Source organism: Copadichromis virginalis, linkage group LG20 (genome assembly GCF_057382275.1).
Source record: "Copadichromis virginalis isolate Kocher_CV1m ecotype Utaka linkage group LG20, C_Virginalis_male_GT1.1, whole genome shotgun sequence".
NCBI classification, from domain to species: domain Eukaryota; kingdom Metazoa; phylum Chordata; class Actinopteri; order Cichliformes; family Cichlidae; genus Copadichromis; species Copadichromis virginalis.
Window position 1 is genome coordinate 30,900,917 of NC_140637.1, and position 18,014 is coordinate 30,918,930.

Here is an 18,014-nt window from a genome sequence, read left to right on the forward strand (position 1 = left end):
ACCTCCAAACTTTATGTGGCCTTCAGGTTAGCTCAAGAACAGTTCGCCGACGGCTTCATACTGTGTTTAAGAAACTGGTCCTCTGTGCTGTGCACCACTGCATGGATGACATCGACCTGATGAGCCTCTCTACGGGAACACACCAGGTTCACGTCCGACAGCTTTGTTCAAGCTTTCGCTCAGCTGGAATTTCAGTCTGCGTGGGGTCGTAATTTGAAATATAGACTGCCTCTATGTGCCAGAACTCCTGCTCTCCTTATTTGCTCTGTGCAGCTTGACTTTGCATTAAAGGAAAAAATATATTTTTAGCAGCGAGCAGAGTCTACTGCAAATGCGTCTGCTCGAAATGCAAGCATTGTTTTGAGTGAACACGAGCAGCTTAGTCTACAGGCACCTGTAGTTGAACTACTCACAGCAACTTCTGGCCCGTGTCTTTCTCTGCAACCAGTTGCAGTTCTCACCAACCAGCTGGGGAATACACGTTTTTCCCTAAATAGGGAGGGGGGTCACTGATCGGTCACTGGGCCTGTGTGAGCGAGGCCTTAACCAGCCCACCACAGTTGGAATGTAATGCAGCTGCAAGTGGTGTTTTCCCAGGATCAGTTTCTGCCACAGGCCCATCAGCAGCTAAATCCGGCTCTGACACAGAATCAGCCCCGGCTTCTTGTACACTGATTTGTGTGTTGAAAAGCAGGCTCCCCTTCAATTTAAGCAGATGCAGTGAAATAAGCAGACGTCTCTCGTCATCTCAGGAGGATATAAAGCAGTGAGAACGGCTTCAATCAAAGGCAACGTCTTCAGTTTCAGGTTTTTCTTCTAATGACTGATTTTAAAAAGTCAGAAGAATTAGCCATGAAATAATGAATGCATATAAAGGAGGTGATAAACAGCAGTAACCCAGCATATACTGCAAGTGATCAATAAAGCTTCAACTAAAAGTCAGGTGAGTGTTCGTTCATCTTTATTTTCACAGAAGAAACATTCCACACTGACATGTAGAAAAAAAACAACCTTATTATATCAATGTGATGGGGAGGAGGGGGTGGGGTTATTTCAAGGCACTATTTATCATATGAACATAGAAAGAGGTGAGGGCAGGTGAACAGGGGAGGTCAGAGGTCATCAGAGGACAATTCGGTTTGACCTTCAGCTACAAAGATCAATACCATCATCAATAATACTGTGGTCAGTGTGGGCTGGGTGGGTGGGTGGGGGTCAACTGTTGTCGGGAAGCTACAGTGTGCTCATCTAAACAAAAGTCATCAGGGAGATTCACGAGTCCTAGAAGTCTCTGATCAGTAATCAATAGTCATCATCTCACAGGTTCAGCAGGAAGTGACAAAGGGACAGGTAAATATGAACTCAGCAGAAATCAGAGAAATGCAGCCGAGTGACCGGGACAGAGACAAAGTGCAGGAAGGAAACTTAAAACTCGCTCATTCAACCGAGCCAAAGGTCAGCAGAGGTGAGAAGACTGAGGCTGAATCCAAATGTTTCCACCGTAAGGCTTCGTCAACACCGGCTAGGCTCATTGTAGCATTTCAGCATAGTTTTATATTTAATTTAAAATAAAAATAAAAAAGGCTGAAAGCAGTGGATTGCTTAGAAAACTGCGGGAGGAAGAACAGCAATGGCAAAAGGTTCAGGGCAGAGATATCCTTGCTTTACTGAAAGTGACAGACAAGGATGAAGCAGGTTAGGACGTGAGCCCAGCTTTAATTTTCCCGTCATTTTGTGACTAATAACAGATCCAAACTCTGGAGTAAAGTCGACACAAAGGTGCCAACGCAGCAAACACACAAAACAAAATCCTCTCGCTCATCAAACGCCCTCACACACTTCACTGGCATTCACTGGTGTCGTTCGCTTACAGTGAATGAAACGTAACTAATAAATATTAAAATTTACATTTTTTAAAAATTCTTAATATAAGGAACTTTGATGTGCTCTGATTCAGTTCTGCATTTCCTTCTGCCGCAAACCAACACACTAAACGTCATTTCCCATGCTTATTAACACTAAAACTATATTTAACGTCACAACACTACGCTAATATCCTCAAGCAAAGCCTGCAAAAATGCAGACTTTTGTGAGGTGTGCATAAAGAGATAAAAACGTCTGCGAGCGGCTGATAAAAGTTAGGAGCAGGACGGCCCTGATCGCTGACGTTTGACCTCGGGGAGGGCAAAAAACTCACCTCCGCACAGTCAAACTTAATCAACACAGGAAGATCAAAGGAGGAAGAGTACAGCTTATTTCGCTTCAGTGGACACATCAATAAAGACTGCATGTTGGTTAAACTGGTCTTTAGAAACAGGCTGTGTTTACTGCTGCATCACCTGTTCGGACTTAAGTCCACCTGACTCTTATTTAAGCACAGGAAGTCCCACAACAAGTCAGCAGGAGACGCAGGTTTAAGTTCGATGTAGAAAAAAAGAGAAACTTGGAAGAACTGGAGTTTTCTATCAGAAATTATACTGAACATATTAAAATACTCACATATGAGACGTGAGGACTCCGATTCAGTTTGGATCCAGCCTCAGCCAATCAATCATCCAGTTACTTCAGGAATCAGCGCAGACACATGATCAAGATAACAATTTCCCACATTATGTGAACTCAACAGACGCTTCCAACCCTCCCCGACCGCCGACTGTCTCTGCGTGCAGCCCCTGAGGCTGCGTGCGCATCTATGTCTGCAGCCACGGGTGCTGCAGGCACTCCGCCGCCGTCGCCCTACGCTCAGGCTGCAGCTCCAACATGGTCAGCAGGAAGTCACTGAACTGAGCCGCCTGGTCCAGTGGCCACTCGTACTTCTCCAGCAGAACCTCGAACAGACCCCACGGCTTCAGGTTGGAGATGTGACGCAGGTCACCTGAGACAGGAAGAGTGAGGCATCTGGTTTTAAAAACAACCAGGTTCACTGAATAAGGAGGACAGAAAAACTCCCAAGCTTTACCATCTGCAACAAGAGTTCCAACTTTCCCCTCCTTTCTCTACAGTTTAGGATCACTGAAGGTAAACTGTCTCACCTCTCCTGCTGAAGTACTCTCTGGAGTACCTGCCAGACAAAGCGAAGGGCAAAGGAATCGGCCCCAACAGCTCGATGATGTGAGCGATGTGATCTGAACACACAGTGAAAAGTCACACTGAGGTAGTGTAAACACAGTCAGTCTAACACTACAGTACTGTGTGTGTGTGTGTGGGTGGTACAGCTGAGTGTACTGCCAGCTGTGCAGTAGTACCTTCATCTCTGGTGTAGTCTTCTCCTGAATGGGGCTCGAACAGGTAATCTCCTGTTGCCAGCTCAAACGCCTGAAACACCAAAATCAATGTTTCATTTAGTCATGTGACCACTGACTGAATCACACATCAATAACTTGTCAGGGAAACACAGATGAAGGACACACGGGTGGCGGTGTGTACATTCTCTGCATAGATCAGTGCACGCAATCAGAAGGTCTGCTGCCTGCACCTATAAGAATACCAAGTGAATTTAAATTCGCCTAAAGCAAAACGTCTCAGGACCGAGCTCGCAGTACAGTTTACACAGTTTACTCTGCCTTACAGAAACCTGGTTGCAGCAGGATGATTATGTTAGTTTAAATGAATCAACACCCCCGAGTCATTCTAACTACCAGAAACCTCGAAGCACAGGCCGAGGGGGCGGCGTGGCAGCAATTTTTCACACCAGCCTGTTAATCAACCAAAGACCCAGACAGACTTTTAATTCATTTGAAAGCCTGATGCTTAACATTGTCCACCCCAGCTGTAAAACTCAGAAACCAGTCTTACTTGTTATCATCTATCGTCCACCTGGGCCTTACACAGAGTTTCTGTCTGATTTCTCAGACTTTTTATCTGATTTAGTGCTCAGCTCAGATAAAATAATTATTGTGGGTGATTTTAACATCCATGTAGATGCTAAAAATGACAGCCTCAACATGGCATTTAATCTGTTATTAGACTCAATTGGCTTCTCTCAAAATGTAAAAACCCTTTTATCACACTCTAGATCTTGTTTTAACATATGGCATAGAAACTGAACATTTAACAGTGTTTCCTGAAAACCCTCTCCTGTCTGATGATTTCCTGATAACATTTACAATAATTGATTACACAGCAGGAGAGTAGACTTTATCACAGTAGATGTCTTTCTGAAAAGAGAAAGGCTCTCCCTCCCATTTGTTCCTAGAGTATTTAAAAGTAGAATGGGAGGCAGAGCCTTCAGTTTTCAGGCCCCTCTTCTGTGGAACCAGCTTCCAGTTTGGATTCAGGAGACAGACACTATCTCTACTTTTAAGATTAGGCTTCAAACTTTCCTTTTTGTTAAAGCATATAGTTAGGGCTGGATCAGGTGACCCTGAATCCTCCCTTAGTTATGCTGCAATAGACGTAGGCTGCCGGGGATTCCCATGATGCATTGAGTTTTTCCTTTCCAGTCACCTTTCTCACTCACTATGTATTAACAGACCTCTCTGCATTGAATCATATCTGTTGTTAATCTCTGGCTCTCTTCCACAGCATGTCTTCATCCTGTCTTCCTTCTCTCACCCCAACTGGTCGCAGCAGATGGCCCCGCCCCTCCCTGACCCTGGTTCTGCTGGAGGTTTCTTCCTGTTAAAAGGAAGTTTTTCCTTCCCACTGTTGCCAAAGTGCTGCTCATAGGGGTTCATATGATTGTTGGGTTTTTCTCTGTATCTACTGTACAATATAAAGCGCCTTGAGGCGACTTTTGTTGTGATTTGGCGCTGTATAAATAAAATTGAACTGAATTGACACCACCACACCAAATCTGAGACTTGCAAAATCTCTTCTGAGCATCATTTTGTGCAGTGACAGCCAACACTCCCATTACTGTGTGACCCTCAAACCAGTCAGAATAACAGAAAAACACAGATCAGCAACTTTTATGTGTTGCCAGATGGGTAGAAACTGCATTTCATAAACAATCTGTCAGATCAACCTTGAAAAAAAAACAATCTTCATCAAATTATCCAGATCAGATGACTTGGAAATGGGATCGTGCAGGGACCGTGTATAAAACGCAGAGTTTAGGCAGAGTTGTTTCACACACACCACTGCTCTCATCTCGTTTATTTTAGGGAATTGCTTTCGAAATAAAAGGCCTATTTATTTATACACAGGGACAATATTTAATGGCTACATACAACAATGGTCTGATGAATATGCTGTAACAGTCAGACTGGGGAAAATCCCGCATGTAAAGCATGTCTATGTATTTTGCACCAGTGAGTACGTGTACCATGCAGGCAGTGCTCCAGATGTCAGCCGGGGGTCCGTACTCTGCTCCAATCAGAACCTCCAGAGCTCTGTACTGTCTGGTCTGAATGTCCTCTGTGAAGTGTTTGTGCTGGAAAAGAGACATAAGACGGGAAAAGAGAGAGGAGCCGTCTGATTGGTCTGACGGGAAAATAAACGAGAGGAAGAGATGACCATGAAAAAGGATTCTCACCACCCAGCATGCATTTCCCAGATCAGCGATCTTCACTCTGATCTTGTCTGCGTTCTGGGAATCCAGAGGACTCAGGACAAAGTCGGAGGCGCTGAATGCTGAAATTTAAAAAAAGGAAAATCAGTTAAACCTGATTGGTTTAACTGCTGTTTGTGTTAATGCAGGATTTAGAAGGAGTTGGCTAATTTGCAGACACTGAGTGAGGTGCTGGAAGAACTTCTGCTGGGTGGCTTCAGTGGTCACGTGGACAAACCTGGTGGTCCGGGGTGGTGGTGCTCTATTATTGGATTAGTTTGCCCATAACACCATGTTTGAGCATTAGCATGTTCATCATGAGTCCAGTTAGCAACAGGACATCCTAGGCTGCCACTCAATTCTAGATTTTCTGACTGCATCATCGGACCTGTGGCTGTAACTCTTTCAGCTGTTTGGATGAAGACGAGTCAAACTGTCAAAAGATCACCACTCGGCGGCGAGTAGGATCATGAGGTGGGGGAGCATGTCTGGCATACTAAAGCATATAGCGAGGGTGGAGTGGGAGTGTTTGGCAGAGGTCCCAGTCCAGGAGATTTAAACTTTCATTTGGCAGAGATTACAGGACTCAGAGTACAAATGGGCCACGTTCCACCTCCAGTTCAGAGTTCCCTAACCAACCATTGAGCTGAAGAAGTCCCTTCAAGTGTGGTTAGCTTATGCTGTGTACAGAACATTTTTGGATAGAATTTTGGGGACAGTGGGCTGTCTGAATTGTTGAGTCTGAGGATCCCTTTGATACAAGGAGCACAAATCAGCTTCCTCTGAAAGATCTGTGGGAGGAGCTAAGAGTAGAACAACTCCTTTGCTTCATCATCATATCATTGTAGGGGATGCCTCCCTGGGCTGGTCCTCAGTCCCCTGATCAGAACCTGCTCTTTATCCTAAAATCTGTAGAATAACTTAGAGCAGTGTGAGAAAGATAGTAGTGAAATATAAAACTGGAAGTCTTTCTAGGGAGAATGGGCCAAAAATCTCTCAGTTGCTACAAAAACAGACTACAAACGATAAAGGCGAAGTATTAAATTGAAACGTGTGAGCGTGTCCAACCTTCTCGTCCACTCGAGTATCCGGACTGAGTAGAAAGTGCAGATTCAGACGTTGCTGACATCACTGAGCTGGAGAACCCTGATAGGCCAGAAGCGGGACTTGAGAACCGTCCGGGGGCGTGGCCGTTACACCCATCCTCAAACCAAGAGCAGTTGGACTCTGGGCTGGTTTTGCTATTGGCTATAGAGCAGGACGTGTTGCCATTGACAACCAGAGAGCCTAAGAACAAAGAAACACCGTATTTATACTGTGTTAGACAACAAATTCTACTTCGGCCTTTACTAACGGTCACACTCACCGATACTGTCTGCATCCTCAGCCTGCAGCACACCATCGTCTTCCTCCATCCTCTGAACACACAAACAGAAGAGTTAACCCTGCAGTACTGCTGGAGGACTGGTGCAGCATGTTTCACAGTACTATTACTGCAGTGCTACTGTACCTGTATATCAAACAGTCTCTCCTCTAACAACTTCTGCTGTCGCTTTGCTTTTCTTTTCAACTTCTTCTTCTTGTTTTTAGACAGTTTTCCGATCTGCGCGCACACAGGGCGAGACAGGCAGCAGGACAGTGAGGCTTCAACAACAACAGTAACAATTTTATGTTTCTGTAATCAAGACGCTCAAACACACGCCTGTTGTTACTGACAACACACACCCATGCACACAGTTCCTTTTCTTGACCTTCGGCCAATCAGCTTGCAGTAGTTTACTACAGCTATAACGTATCTGATACCTGCACTACAAGGCAGGATCTGAGGCTGAGTGAGGTAACTTCAGGTTTGAACTCATCTTTTCAGTGTCACAAACGCAGTTCTTATGGAGAACAGCAGCAGGATAACTTATCCTGTTTGAGATACCTTAGAGCAGGAGTGGGAGAACTCCAGGCCTCGAAGGCCGCTGTCCTGCAGGGTTTAGATATATCCCTGATCCAACACAGCTGATTCAAATGGCTAAATTACCTCCTCAACATGTCTGGTAATGAACTAATCATTTGATTCAGGTGTGTTGACCCAGGGTGAGATCTAAAACCTGCAGGACACCGGCCCTCGAGGCTGGAGTTCCCCACCCCTTCTTTGCAGGTATGCAGCACATATAATGCTCGCAGAAGGAGTTTCTCCAGTTTTTTGAGACCCAAATAATTTTTCATTCCTGATTAGCTTCAGTGAGAGATACAGTACTCAGCAGAAGTGAAAACATAATTCCTGCCTAAATTTCTGTCCCACTAGCAGCAAGTAATCTTAGAGCCATTTTGCTCCATATAGAAACAGCAAACCCTTTTAGTTGCACACCAGCGTATTACCAGGTTGATTGTGAACTTTTTACCTACTTGTGGCTCCATAGTGTAACATGCAAAAGGTCCCTGGTGTGACGCTACCTGCTGTGGCGACCTCATGAATAAGGGAGCTTCTACATTTATTACTTTTGTATATGCCTGCTCTCCCCTGCTCTCACATTTCAACACGAGCTGAAGAATAATTATTTTAAAAATGATCTTGCTGTGCCTCAGTGTTGGAACGATGATACCGATCAGTCTAATAATTCACACAGTCTGATTTTCTTTCTGGTTTTAACAGGACTGGTTCCAGGGCTTTCCAGTTTTACTGGCCACTCACACTGTTTTACACTCACACATCAATACAGTGCTTTTTTACACTATACCTGCATATAAAAATATGCTAGTAGACCCTTCCATGTTTTCAGTCGACTACATACTGCCAAACAATTGCCACTGGAGTTTGTGGTGATTCTAACTAAAGGTATCAAGCCGATAATCTCCACATGACTGCTTAGCCTGATTGATGATTTTAGGGTATTTGAAGCCAGATAAAGGAAAGATATCCTAGGTCAGGGGTGGCCAACTCCAGGCCTTGAGAGCCGGTGTCCTGCAGGCTTTAGATAACACCCTGGGTCAACACACCTGAATCAAATGATTAATTCATTACCAGGCCTCTGGAGAACTTCAAGAAATGTTGAGGAGGTAATTTAGCCATTTGAATCAGCTGTGTTGGATCCAGGACACATCTAAAACCTGCAGGACACCGGCTCTGGAGGCCTGGAGTTGGCCACCCCTGACCTAGGTGTTTAGAGGTTGCACTTGAATACAGTAGGCATCACATCTGGACACTTACCTCTAGATCCCTGGGAGCCGTGCTAACTAGAGAGAGAGACACACAGGGACAGACAAACAGGGAGGAAACGGCAGAAACAGGAAGAAGAAAAGGAGGAAAACAGAGAGACAGGAGAAACAGTGCAGTTAGAGCTGTGTAAGAAAGGAGAAGGAGACAGCTCAGAAAGCAGACAGACAGGCAGGTAGATGTCTCTCTGGATGGAGTGGAAACCACAGCTCCCAGTAACTGTATGTAACACGTCTTAGCATTAAACATTTCTGTTTGTCACTGATCACTGAGCTCACTGATCGATTTCTCACTTTGATTGGAAAACACTTGACAAAAGCTTCATTAGCAGGTTCCTGACACTTAAAAAGAGACACTAACGCTTCCTAGTTCCGACCAATCACATAGCAGCTGATCACCTGATGATCCAGAAGGGGGTGGGGCTCCAGCTCTCTGCCAGATAGTAGCTTCAGCTGCCAATCTCCTGACGTAAACCTCATCAACCTCCAGCAGGATGTTCTCTGGTTTGATGTCAGTGTGGATGATCTTACACTTGGTGTGGAGGTAATCCAGACCCTGCAGCACCTGCAAGCGCACAGCCGAGTCCATGCGGGTCAGCAAGTCCAAGTCACTGTATATATACTGTATAGATCTGTGTTTGCATGCGCTACCTGTCTGATGATGGCCTTGACACAGGCCAGAGGAAGTCCCATGTAGTTTGACTTGATGATCCACTTTAAGAGCTGGTGGCCCAAAACTTCCAGAACCATACAGACATCTGAGAACGGCTGAGGAAACTAACAGCCCACTCTTTCTAAAATTAATTATTAAACAGTACCACACAAGTACCAAGTCTACTTGGTAAAAACGAATGGAAAAACATAATCAGCTTCCTCTCCAGCAAGTCTCCTTCACGGATGGATCTGTCCTGCTCTGCAGCCTCGCTGAGCTTCGTATAGCGGCTCGCTAACCGGTTCTTCGTGTGCTGGTGAATCTCCAGAACAGAACCAGCAGATTTGCTTTGATATGATGTCGTCAGCCCGCGTAGATTTACACAACACCACCTTAAAATACCTCAACAAATATAAAAATTCTTAATTGATAATAATCAGGAAAGTACAGCAAAGAGTTTAATTCATTCTCAGCTTCTTCTTCTTCTTCTTCTCGATGTCTTTGATCTGCCGACCTTAAGGGCGAAGAGGAAGGATTCCTGTTCACAACTGTGCAACGAAAGACCTGTGACTTTTCACATTTGCAGTAACAGGGCTCAGGATTGTGTCGATCCGAAACACTGTGGTGTATATCCACAGACAATGAAAGGATAACACAGGTCTTCATGTCTGTCCCACTGCAGGGCCAGACTGTGGCACAGCCGCTGAATGATTCAATGAATCACAACAACAGCGACTGGTCAGCTTTCCAGTATGAAAAAGCTACATGGGAAATGCTGGAGCTAGCTCCACAGCAGTGACTGAACTTTCAAATTACAAACAAGGGGGTCATTTTTTATATTGATCACTAATTAGCGTGTAGCGTCATTCTGAAAGATGGAAAAATAAATCTTTTAAAAAAGAAATTAGAAAACTTGGTTAAAGGATACGCACTCCATTGACTCCAGAGATCTTGAAGTCATCAATGAGCTGGACGATGGTTTCTCTGTAGGGGTCAGAGGGGTCGCTGTCTCTCACCTGGAGGGACCGACAGACACTCTGGTTACCTGAGCCACAGCCCACGTTGTTGCCGTTGTTTAGAGAAAGCATAAGAGAGCAAACACTCACGCATCGCAGCAGTTTGATCTCGTCCAGAGCCGTCTCAGTGTAATGAGGAGCGCTCTTCACCACTTTCAGCGCCACAAAACGCTTCTTCCTGAATCAGACACAGATTCAGATCATGTGACAACAGAAACCATGCAAAAAGCCAACGAACTGTCTTCAAAACATCATGTGTGCCGTACTGCAGATCCCAGCAGAGCCAGACGGTGGAAAAGTGTCCCCAGCCTAGTTTCCTGACCACATGGTACCTCCCGTTAAACAGATCGCCAATATCCACAGGGTAGTATCCACCTGGAGCGCACAGAAAGAGAAGAAACCAGAGCTTTTATTTGATTTTAAACCCACGACAGATCTTTACTCTTGCAGGTTTCTCTGATAAATTCTCACCTTTACAGTAATCAGACGGGTCCTCCTGCTCCTCATCATCAGAGCCCAGCAGCTGGGCTGGGGGTGGGGTTAACTCTGGAGGGGGCGGGGTCATAGCTGGAGGAGGTGAGGTCAGTTGATGGGTTGCCGTTGGCATCATGGGAGGAAGGCTAATGGGAGGTCCCAGAGAGTCGAGAGAGCGCATGAAAGAGGGGGAGGAGGAGCAGAGGGGGGAGTACAGGTGGGAGGAGACACTGGACGTAAAGGTCACTGAGGTAAGCAGGTAAGGATCGGGTTGGGAGGGGCTTAATGGAGGAGTGGGAGGAGCTTTGGCAGGATGCGTAGCAGACACCGACGGGGACTTAGAGGCATTGTGGGTAACCGTGTGCGGTGAGGTAGGAGGCGATTTGTAGAGCTCTGTTTGACCGTCTGCTGTGACGGACTGAAGAGTTCTGTGAGGCGATCTGGAGGAATCCTGGGTATTATTACTCTGAGTAACAGTTGGCAGTGGTTGGCTGGGACTGTGAGGAGAATGTGGAGAAGCTGCAGGAGGTGACCGGTTGCAAAACTTATAGCTGCTGAGGGCAGTTTGAGGAGGTACCAGGGGTTCCTCGGGGGAAATTATTGTGCCTAGAAATGGTGATGAGATCTGGAGGGGAGGTGGTGACGGCGTACGGGGAGCATTCAGCGCTGTGATTTCAGTGGTTAACGGGGGTGTTCGTATGGGCTCCTGTGGAGGTTCTTGGTGGGGTGCCGTGGTAGTTTCATAGGGATCTTCTGAGCATGCTGAGGTGTTTTCATGTGGCGTGGTTACTTCTGGAGTGCTTCTAGGATCATCTGGAGATGTTGACATGTTTTCGTGTAGTGTGGTTGTGTCTGAAGCGCTTCTGGGATATTCTGGAGATTTTGATGCGCTTTTGTGCAGTATGGTTACTTCTGGAGTGCTTCTGGGATCTTCTGGAGATGTTGACATGTTTTCGTGTAGTGTTGTTGTGTCTGGAGTGCTTCTGGGATCTTCTGGACATGCTAACGCGTTTCCATGCGGCGTGGTTGTGTCTGGAGTGCTTTCATGGGGTGGCAGAGCAGTCTGTGGGAGTGCTGTGGGTACCCTGCTGTCAGCATCCAGAGTCTGAAGGTTACAGAGGTCATCAGACCTGATGGTAAAAGAAAGTAGAGTATATTGAGTGGATTGAGAATACAGGGCAGAAAACTCCCAGTAAAAAAAATAAATAAATAAAAAATAGAAAATTCATAATCGGCAAGAATTATGGGGACATTTTTTAGACATTTAGTTTGCTGACAAAAGTATTAAAGATAATTCAGCTGTGAATCTTAGACATGGGTTGCAGGGGAAAGCTATAAACTCACACAAGTGGCAGCTACGTGAGCCCGATCAGGATTTCTCTTATTTATAAAATGTTTCATCCACCAAAAGTCAAAAATGGACAGTGACAAAAAAAACCTACTTTTTTAATTAAATTTTAAATTAAATGCCTTTGTGTCTCTCAAAGGGCTAAAAATACCAATAAATGCAGAGATTTCAGTCGAATAAAGTAACAAAGACTCTGTGTCTCATCATTATGCAGCTTTTATGTACGACCAGGGGGCCAGTCGTGCTTAAGTGCAATCAAAAGGCACATTTTTAGCCAGGAAGAACCCCAGTTGATACAATAATAACAAAAATAATAATGATAATTTCACAGTGTTCAACCATGTGGAAAGATTAAAAGACTTCGAGAAGGGAGTAACTCATGTGTAAGAAGACTACTTCAAAGAAATTTGAAAAGCTCCTTTAAATCTGGGAGAAAATAAACCAACGAGGATGAACCTCAGTCGCTGAAATGTCAAAAAGTTACTGGAAACGTTTCAGGAATATGAACTCTCAGACCACACGACAAATCAGGTGAAACCTCGTACACACAACAAAGATGCGGACAGTAAAATATGAAGGTCGAAGGACTCTTTTTGACATTCGGATGAAGATTTGGAGAAGTTTATTTTGTGCTTTTTGAAATGAAGCAGGTGTGTGTGTGTGTGTGTGTGTGTGTGTGTGTGTGTGTGTGTGTGTGTGTGTGTGTGTGTGTGTTTGCTGGTGTACAAACTGCCGTGGGTGGAATCAGACAAGCAGTTTGTTTTGTTTGTTTCTGTAAAAATAATTTTAAAAACTTTTGAAAACAAAAACAAACAAACAAAAAGACTAAACCCTTAGCTCTGTGGACTGTTACAAGCTCAGTAATTATCTCATTCTGGACACAGACAACCTGCAGAGATCAAATAACACACACACACACACACACACAAACAGAGAGCTGCTTTCCATCATATCTGAGTCATGGACATTGTTGAAGTTTGCCTGAGCTGTACTGAAATAGACTGAAGTGCGCACGTGTGTGTGTGTGTGTGTGTGTGTGTGTGTGTTGTGGGATCATAATTCAGTCTCCGGTTCTATTATTGGATCTGAGTGTCTTCAGGCTGAGACCAAAACTGTTTCTGTCAGCGGGACAGCAGCTAGCTTAGCAGGAAGCCTGCAGCAGGCTAGCTGTTTCGCTGACATTTTGTGTGTCGTTATGTGACGAGCTGTTTATCGACAAGACTCACAGCTCAAAACTTTCACTGGAAATCTGTCAGTCCTCATTCGTGGGCAGTTAAACTCAGTAAATACCCAGTCTGATTGAGTTAACTGTCACATGTGTTGATGCCCTCACTTCGGTCTGGCAGGCAGCTCTTTAGTCATGGAAAATTAAAGGTCATTACTCAGCCAGTGCAATGCCAACCATGAACCATGAAAGGAGACATCTGCTTCGTCTTAACGTCTGTATTACTGTTTCTTCAGTTACCTGAAAAACCAAAGCTACCAGCAAACTTTGAAAAACTTGAGCTTGTTCTCCATCACTCCAAATACTTCGCATGGAAATCAGCACCTACTAATCAACTCATTTTCAATCAGACCCAGGTAGCAGATAGCAGACAGCAGGCTGGATGGCTCCACAGAGACTTTCCCCTTCTGTGCACAAGTAAAAACTTTGATTGTCCCTGTCAAATATTTAAACTACTGCCAACCGCCAGTGCTACCGCTCAGCCTCTGTGTAGACACACCCATGGTATCGATTTCTAAATGATACATCACCTTGTTATAGAGTTATTACATTCACAAGATATTCAGAAAACTTGACCTCGAGTTCAAGATCACTGAGATTTGAACTCGATACACCTAAGGTGCTACTACGTCACCTCATTTTTTAGTTATCACATTCACAAACTTGGGTATCAACACCGGCTGCCTGCCCCGGACGGTGACAACAACACCTCGTCAGCATTTTACAGCTCAGGAGTAAAAATACTAAACATTTGACGTGGTAGCTGTTCTTCAGTTTAAACCTGCAGAGGCATAAAGTCAAAGGTAAATGGTTGGGAGGCCATGTGAACGAGGCTCTGTGTAGTCTCCAAAACAGCCAGTGACTCGATAGCCTCAGTGTGAAAAGGTAAAGTACTTTCACCTGCATTCTTTCTAATGACCAGCAGGGGTCGACTCAACAGAAGTCTCACTAAACACAACCTGATGCCCAGTTTGTAAGGTATGGTTCCATGATCAATGACAATGACTATCATACACTGTGACATATCAGTGAGTACCCCTGATAACTACGAGTACTGCCTCTCAGCAGGCTTCCTGGAGTTGGCCAATCAGAAGAAAATGGGCTTTTGGGCAAGGTGGTCTTAAAGAGACAGGAGCTAAAAGACCACATTTAGACATGTGGACTGAGGGGGCTTCTTAAACTGCATAAACATAAACAGCTGGATATTAGCAGAACAGAAACACTCAGGTGCAGATGTTGCACTCATTTTGTTAGGGTCCGTGTCCACAGCGAGAGAGATTGTTGTTGCTAGGTTACAAAAACCATCTTCTTTAAATTTTTCTTCTCTATCCTTAACTACAGTGTTGATACTGTAAGTCACGACCTTTCTTGAATTTAAGTGGTCGTGAGAGAGAGGTGCCAGTGAAGAGCACAGAAGTGTTCCCAGAGATGGTCTAAGAGCACCGCGAGAGCAGAGCAGAGGGGAAAAAAGAAAAAGAGTGTGCTGAGGCTGTTTTTGTGATGGATTTCAAACACCATCAACGCAGAGATTCAAAAGATTTATTTTCTGTAAAAAAAAACAAACAAAACAAAACACGAAAGAACAGATGACAAAAGTGCAAAAAAAAAAAAAAAAAAAAAGGCTGTCTGTACACTCAGAGCTTTACTCTGGTACAGCTGATCTGCAGTTTTCTATATTTCTGCACAAACATGTCATAGAGGTAGAAATAAGAACCATATTAACCAAATTCAACATAAATATTGGTCTTAGCTGTTGATTTATTTACATAAAAATAAAAGGGAGACAATATTAACCTGTGCTTCAATAACTGGTGCAAACCCATCGATGCTGCGATAACTACAACTAAACATAACTCTTGATTAGTCCTGCACACCGGCTTGCAGGAGTTTTTAGTCCAAACTTCAGCTCATGTAACTGACGTGAACGCCTCACTTCAGACTATTTCACGGCCATCTCCATTATTCTCTGATCATTCTTTGCACTAACAGTGTGTATGCTGATGCTTATTTTCTTGGTGCATGATCGACTTTCTCCTATTTCAGGTTTCCTGAAATTATCCTTCAATGTTTGCTGACATGATTGAGAAAACAAGCCCAAACCATGTACTACTGCCACCATGTTTCACAGATGGGATTAGGTTCGTATGCTGAAATGCAGTGTTTTCCTTTTTCTACAGATGATGCTTCAAAGTTAAACCTAAAAAGTTCTGTAACAGGCTCATCCACTTACAAAGCACTGCTCAAACAGCCTTCTGTTTCCTCCACATAATGTGTGGAGAATGTGCACCGACGTTGCACAGTGATGACACGCTTATGAACATTAACATTAACATGGGTTATGATAACCACACTTTGATAGATCTATGACCTGCAAGGGAAAAAGCGGGGCTTACTCACACCTGATTGCAATCCCACTGAATAAAAAACATCTGATAACAAGTTCATCTTCAAATCTACGGCTAATCCCTCACACACTTTCACCTTCCCCCTCACAGATAAATAATACTGAGTCATTTTCTGAAAATAAATCAACAACAAATGACAATATTTGCATTTTATCCATTTAGTTAGGTTATTTTTGTCTAGTTTTAGAACTTGTATAACGTCACTTTCATGCAGAAATAAAGAAAATCTAAAAATGTTTCCCCACAGCTGAAGATGCTGGTTAAGTTCTGACAAGGGGAAAAATGAACAGGTTGGTTCTAATGTGTTTCTGTGATATTAAAGCATAATAGCAATCTTATCTTATGAAGCAATCTTGAACTTTAAAGTTACACAAATTAGAAAAAGTGAAAGCTCATTAAGACACCAGAGATAATTCTTTGATAAGATAAATGAGCTCAAACTTTTCAGAACTTGTTAATATGACGCGATCAGGAAATCAGATTAAGGAGTAAAAATCAATGCTCTAAATGAATGGAGGTGACACACAGGAAGTTAAAACCAATTTTCTTGGAGTGCACCCACATGCATTCACATTAAGACACGCCTCTAAATTTAGCCTGTGAGTTTGTGTATGGGGTAAGCAGCTGATCCAGTCTACAGTCTCTGCTGGTTTCTTACCGGTTCTCTTCAGCTCGAATTCTCCGGTGTTTTTTGCCTCTGCGGCGGTGTTTCTTGCCCGTGCCGGCAGGGTTTCCGGATCCGGCACCGACTGCTGCTGAGAGGAGGAACAACGTCTTTAAAATACATCATTAACACAAGGTTCAATCACATAACAAACACCATTAATAATGTGAAAATCCAATGATGTGAGCCTTCCTGTTAAAAATATCATCATAAATAAATAATCAAAATACTTTAAAATAACACTATCATAACTCTGACAAGTCTGTTCCATAAATATTAGATAATTTAGATTAGCATTATGTTACCAGCATTTTACAAAAAGTAATCTTTTGTATGTTGTATAGTTTAATTTGCATAAAGATGTAAAACTGCCAGATTACATGTTACTGTTTATTCTGATGTTTGATACTAATTAATAAAATACAAGAAAACAGTACATAGTACACACACATCACTGCTACAAATATCCAACACATTGTAACCAGCTGTCATGCATATATTCCCTAGATTCACGACAAAACAGTAGAACACGAACCAAACACGATTCATAAAATTCTTAAATTTGGGATCTTTAATAGTTGTGTAGCACCTACACAACTATTAAAACAGAAAACAGCACCGGATGATGGTAACCTGACACAACCCTACAGTACGGCCTGAAAACATATAACACAAGACTGCACGTTTATGACCGAAAACAATAACTCCAAAGATCCTGTTCTCCATAACCCTGAACCCGGGATGGGGTGGTGTAGAGGCGACAATCATGGAATACATTAGAGATTTGAGTTAATGAAGTGTCACCTGGAGGCTCAATCGTGTGCCGAATTTATCAGCAGACGTTTTTATTTAATTTGAGACGTAAGTCAGGTCGGTGAATTCGACAGTTATCTGATAAAGAGGCAAAACCCTTAAATACAACATTTTTCGAATGGAGTCTGGCATTGAAGTTGGCGGAACCCGAAACCCCAGTCCGTGTGTGTCACAGCCTGGTACCTCAAGCTGATGCGAGCTAGCTTAGCATGTTAGCGTTGACTCCAACTGTATCGAGCTGTAACACCGAACTAAATCCAGTCTACTTTACCTATCAGCATCTCGGCTCCCGGTCCCCAGTCCGAACCGGTCAGAGAGCGTCTATCTTGTCCGGGCTGACGTGCTCTGACGGCTCTCGAGCGTCCTCGACCCGGTCGAGCTTCACAAAAAAACAGCCGCTGGACTCCGTAAACAATGCGGCTGCAGGAGGTTCCGAAAGTCCAAAAATTAGATCGGGTCGAGGCGGATCCGCACGGTGCAGCGTGGTTACCACGAGCCGCTGGCCTGTCCGTTAGCCCGTTAGATAAGAGCTGTCGGTCCGCTGTCAGTTAGCCTGTTAGCTCCGTTAGCTCCAGCTGCAGATCACCAGCTGGTCCTGCTGAATCCGCCCCGACCTGTTCGTCTCTGAGCCGGTCCAGAACCTGGTCCGCACGCTTTATTTGGGTGTGTTTAATTCGCTGTCTCGGTCTTGCCGTTCATGGACTCAACAGCTGCTGACAGCC

At 44.1% G+C, this 18,014-nt stretch overlaps 1 protein-coding gene and 1 long non-coding RNA gene across 3 annotated transcripts; one reads left to right on the forward strand and one right to left on the reverse strand.

The window, feature by feature from the left end:
* Window positions 1-944: 944 nt before the first annotated feature.
* Window positions 945-18,014, reverse strand: srpk3 (SRSF protein kinase 3). Of its 2 annotated transcripts, none has more exons than XM_085444091.1 (17): window positions 17,564-18,014; window positions 16,474-16,570; window positions 10,835-11,967; window positions 10,630-10,738; window positions 10,454-10,541; window positions 10,276-10,363; window positions 9,347-9,453; window positions 9,095-9,260; window positions 8,691-8,716; window positions 7,002-7,094; window positions 6,858-6,909; window positions 6,560-6,778; window positions 5,477-5,574; window positions 5,267-5,374; window positions 3,246-3,315; window positions 3,033-3,125; window positions 945-2,875 (listed from the first exon to the last, which is right to left on the reverse strand). In XM_085444091.1, exons 1-17 carry the CDS (start codon window positions 17,571-17,573, stop codon window positions 2,691-2,693), a joined length of 2,742 nt encoding a protein of 913 aa, XP_085300217.1. In that variant the 5' UTR covers window positions 17,574-18,014; the 3' UTR covers window positions 945-2,690. The 2 variants fall into 2 exon arrangements, with proteins under 2 accessions (XP_085300217.1, XP_085300218.1); XM_085444092.1 differs by having other exon boundaries at window positions 16,474-16,567; window positions 17,564-18,013.
* On the forward strand, window positions 2,790-4,795 carry LOC146685151 (uncharacterized). Its single transcript, XR_014917195.1, has 3 exons — window positions 2,790-2,852; window positions 3,003-3,154; window positions 4,525-4,795. It is a non-coding gene; the product is annotated as an uncharacterized LOC146685151 (long non-coding RNA).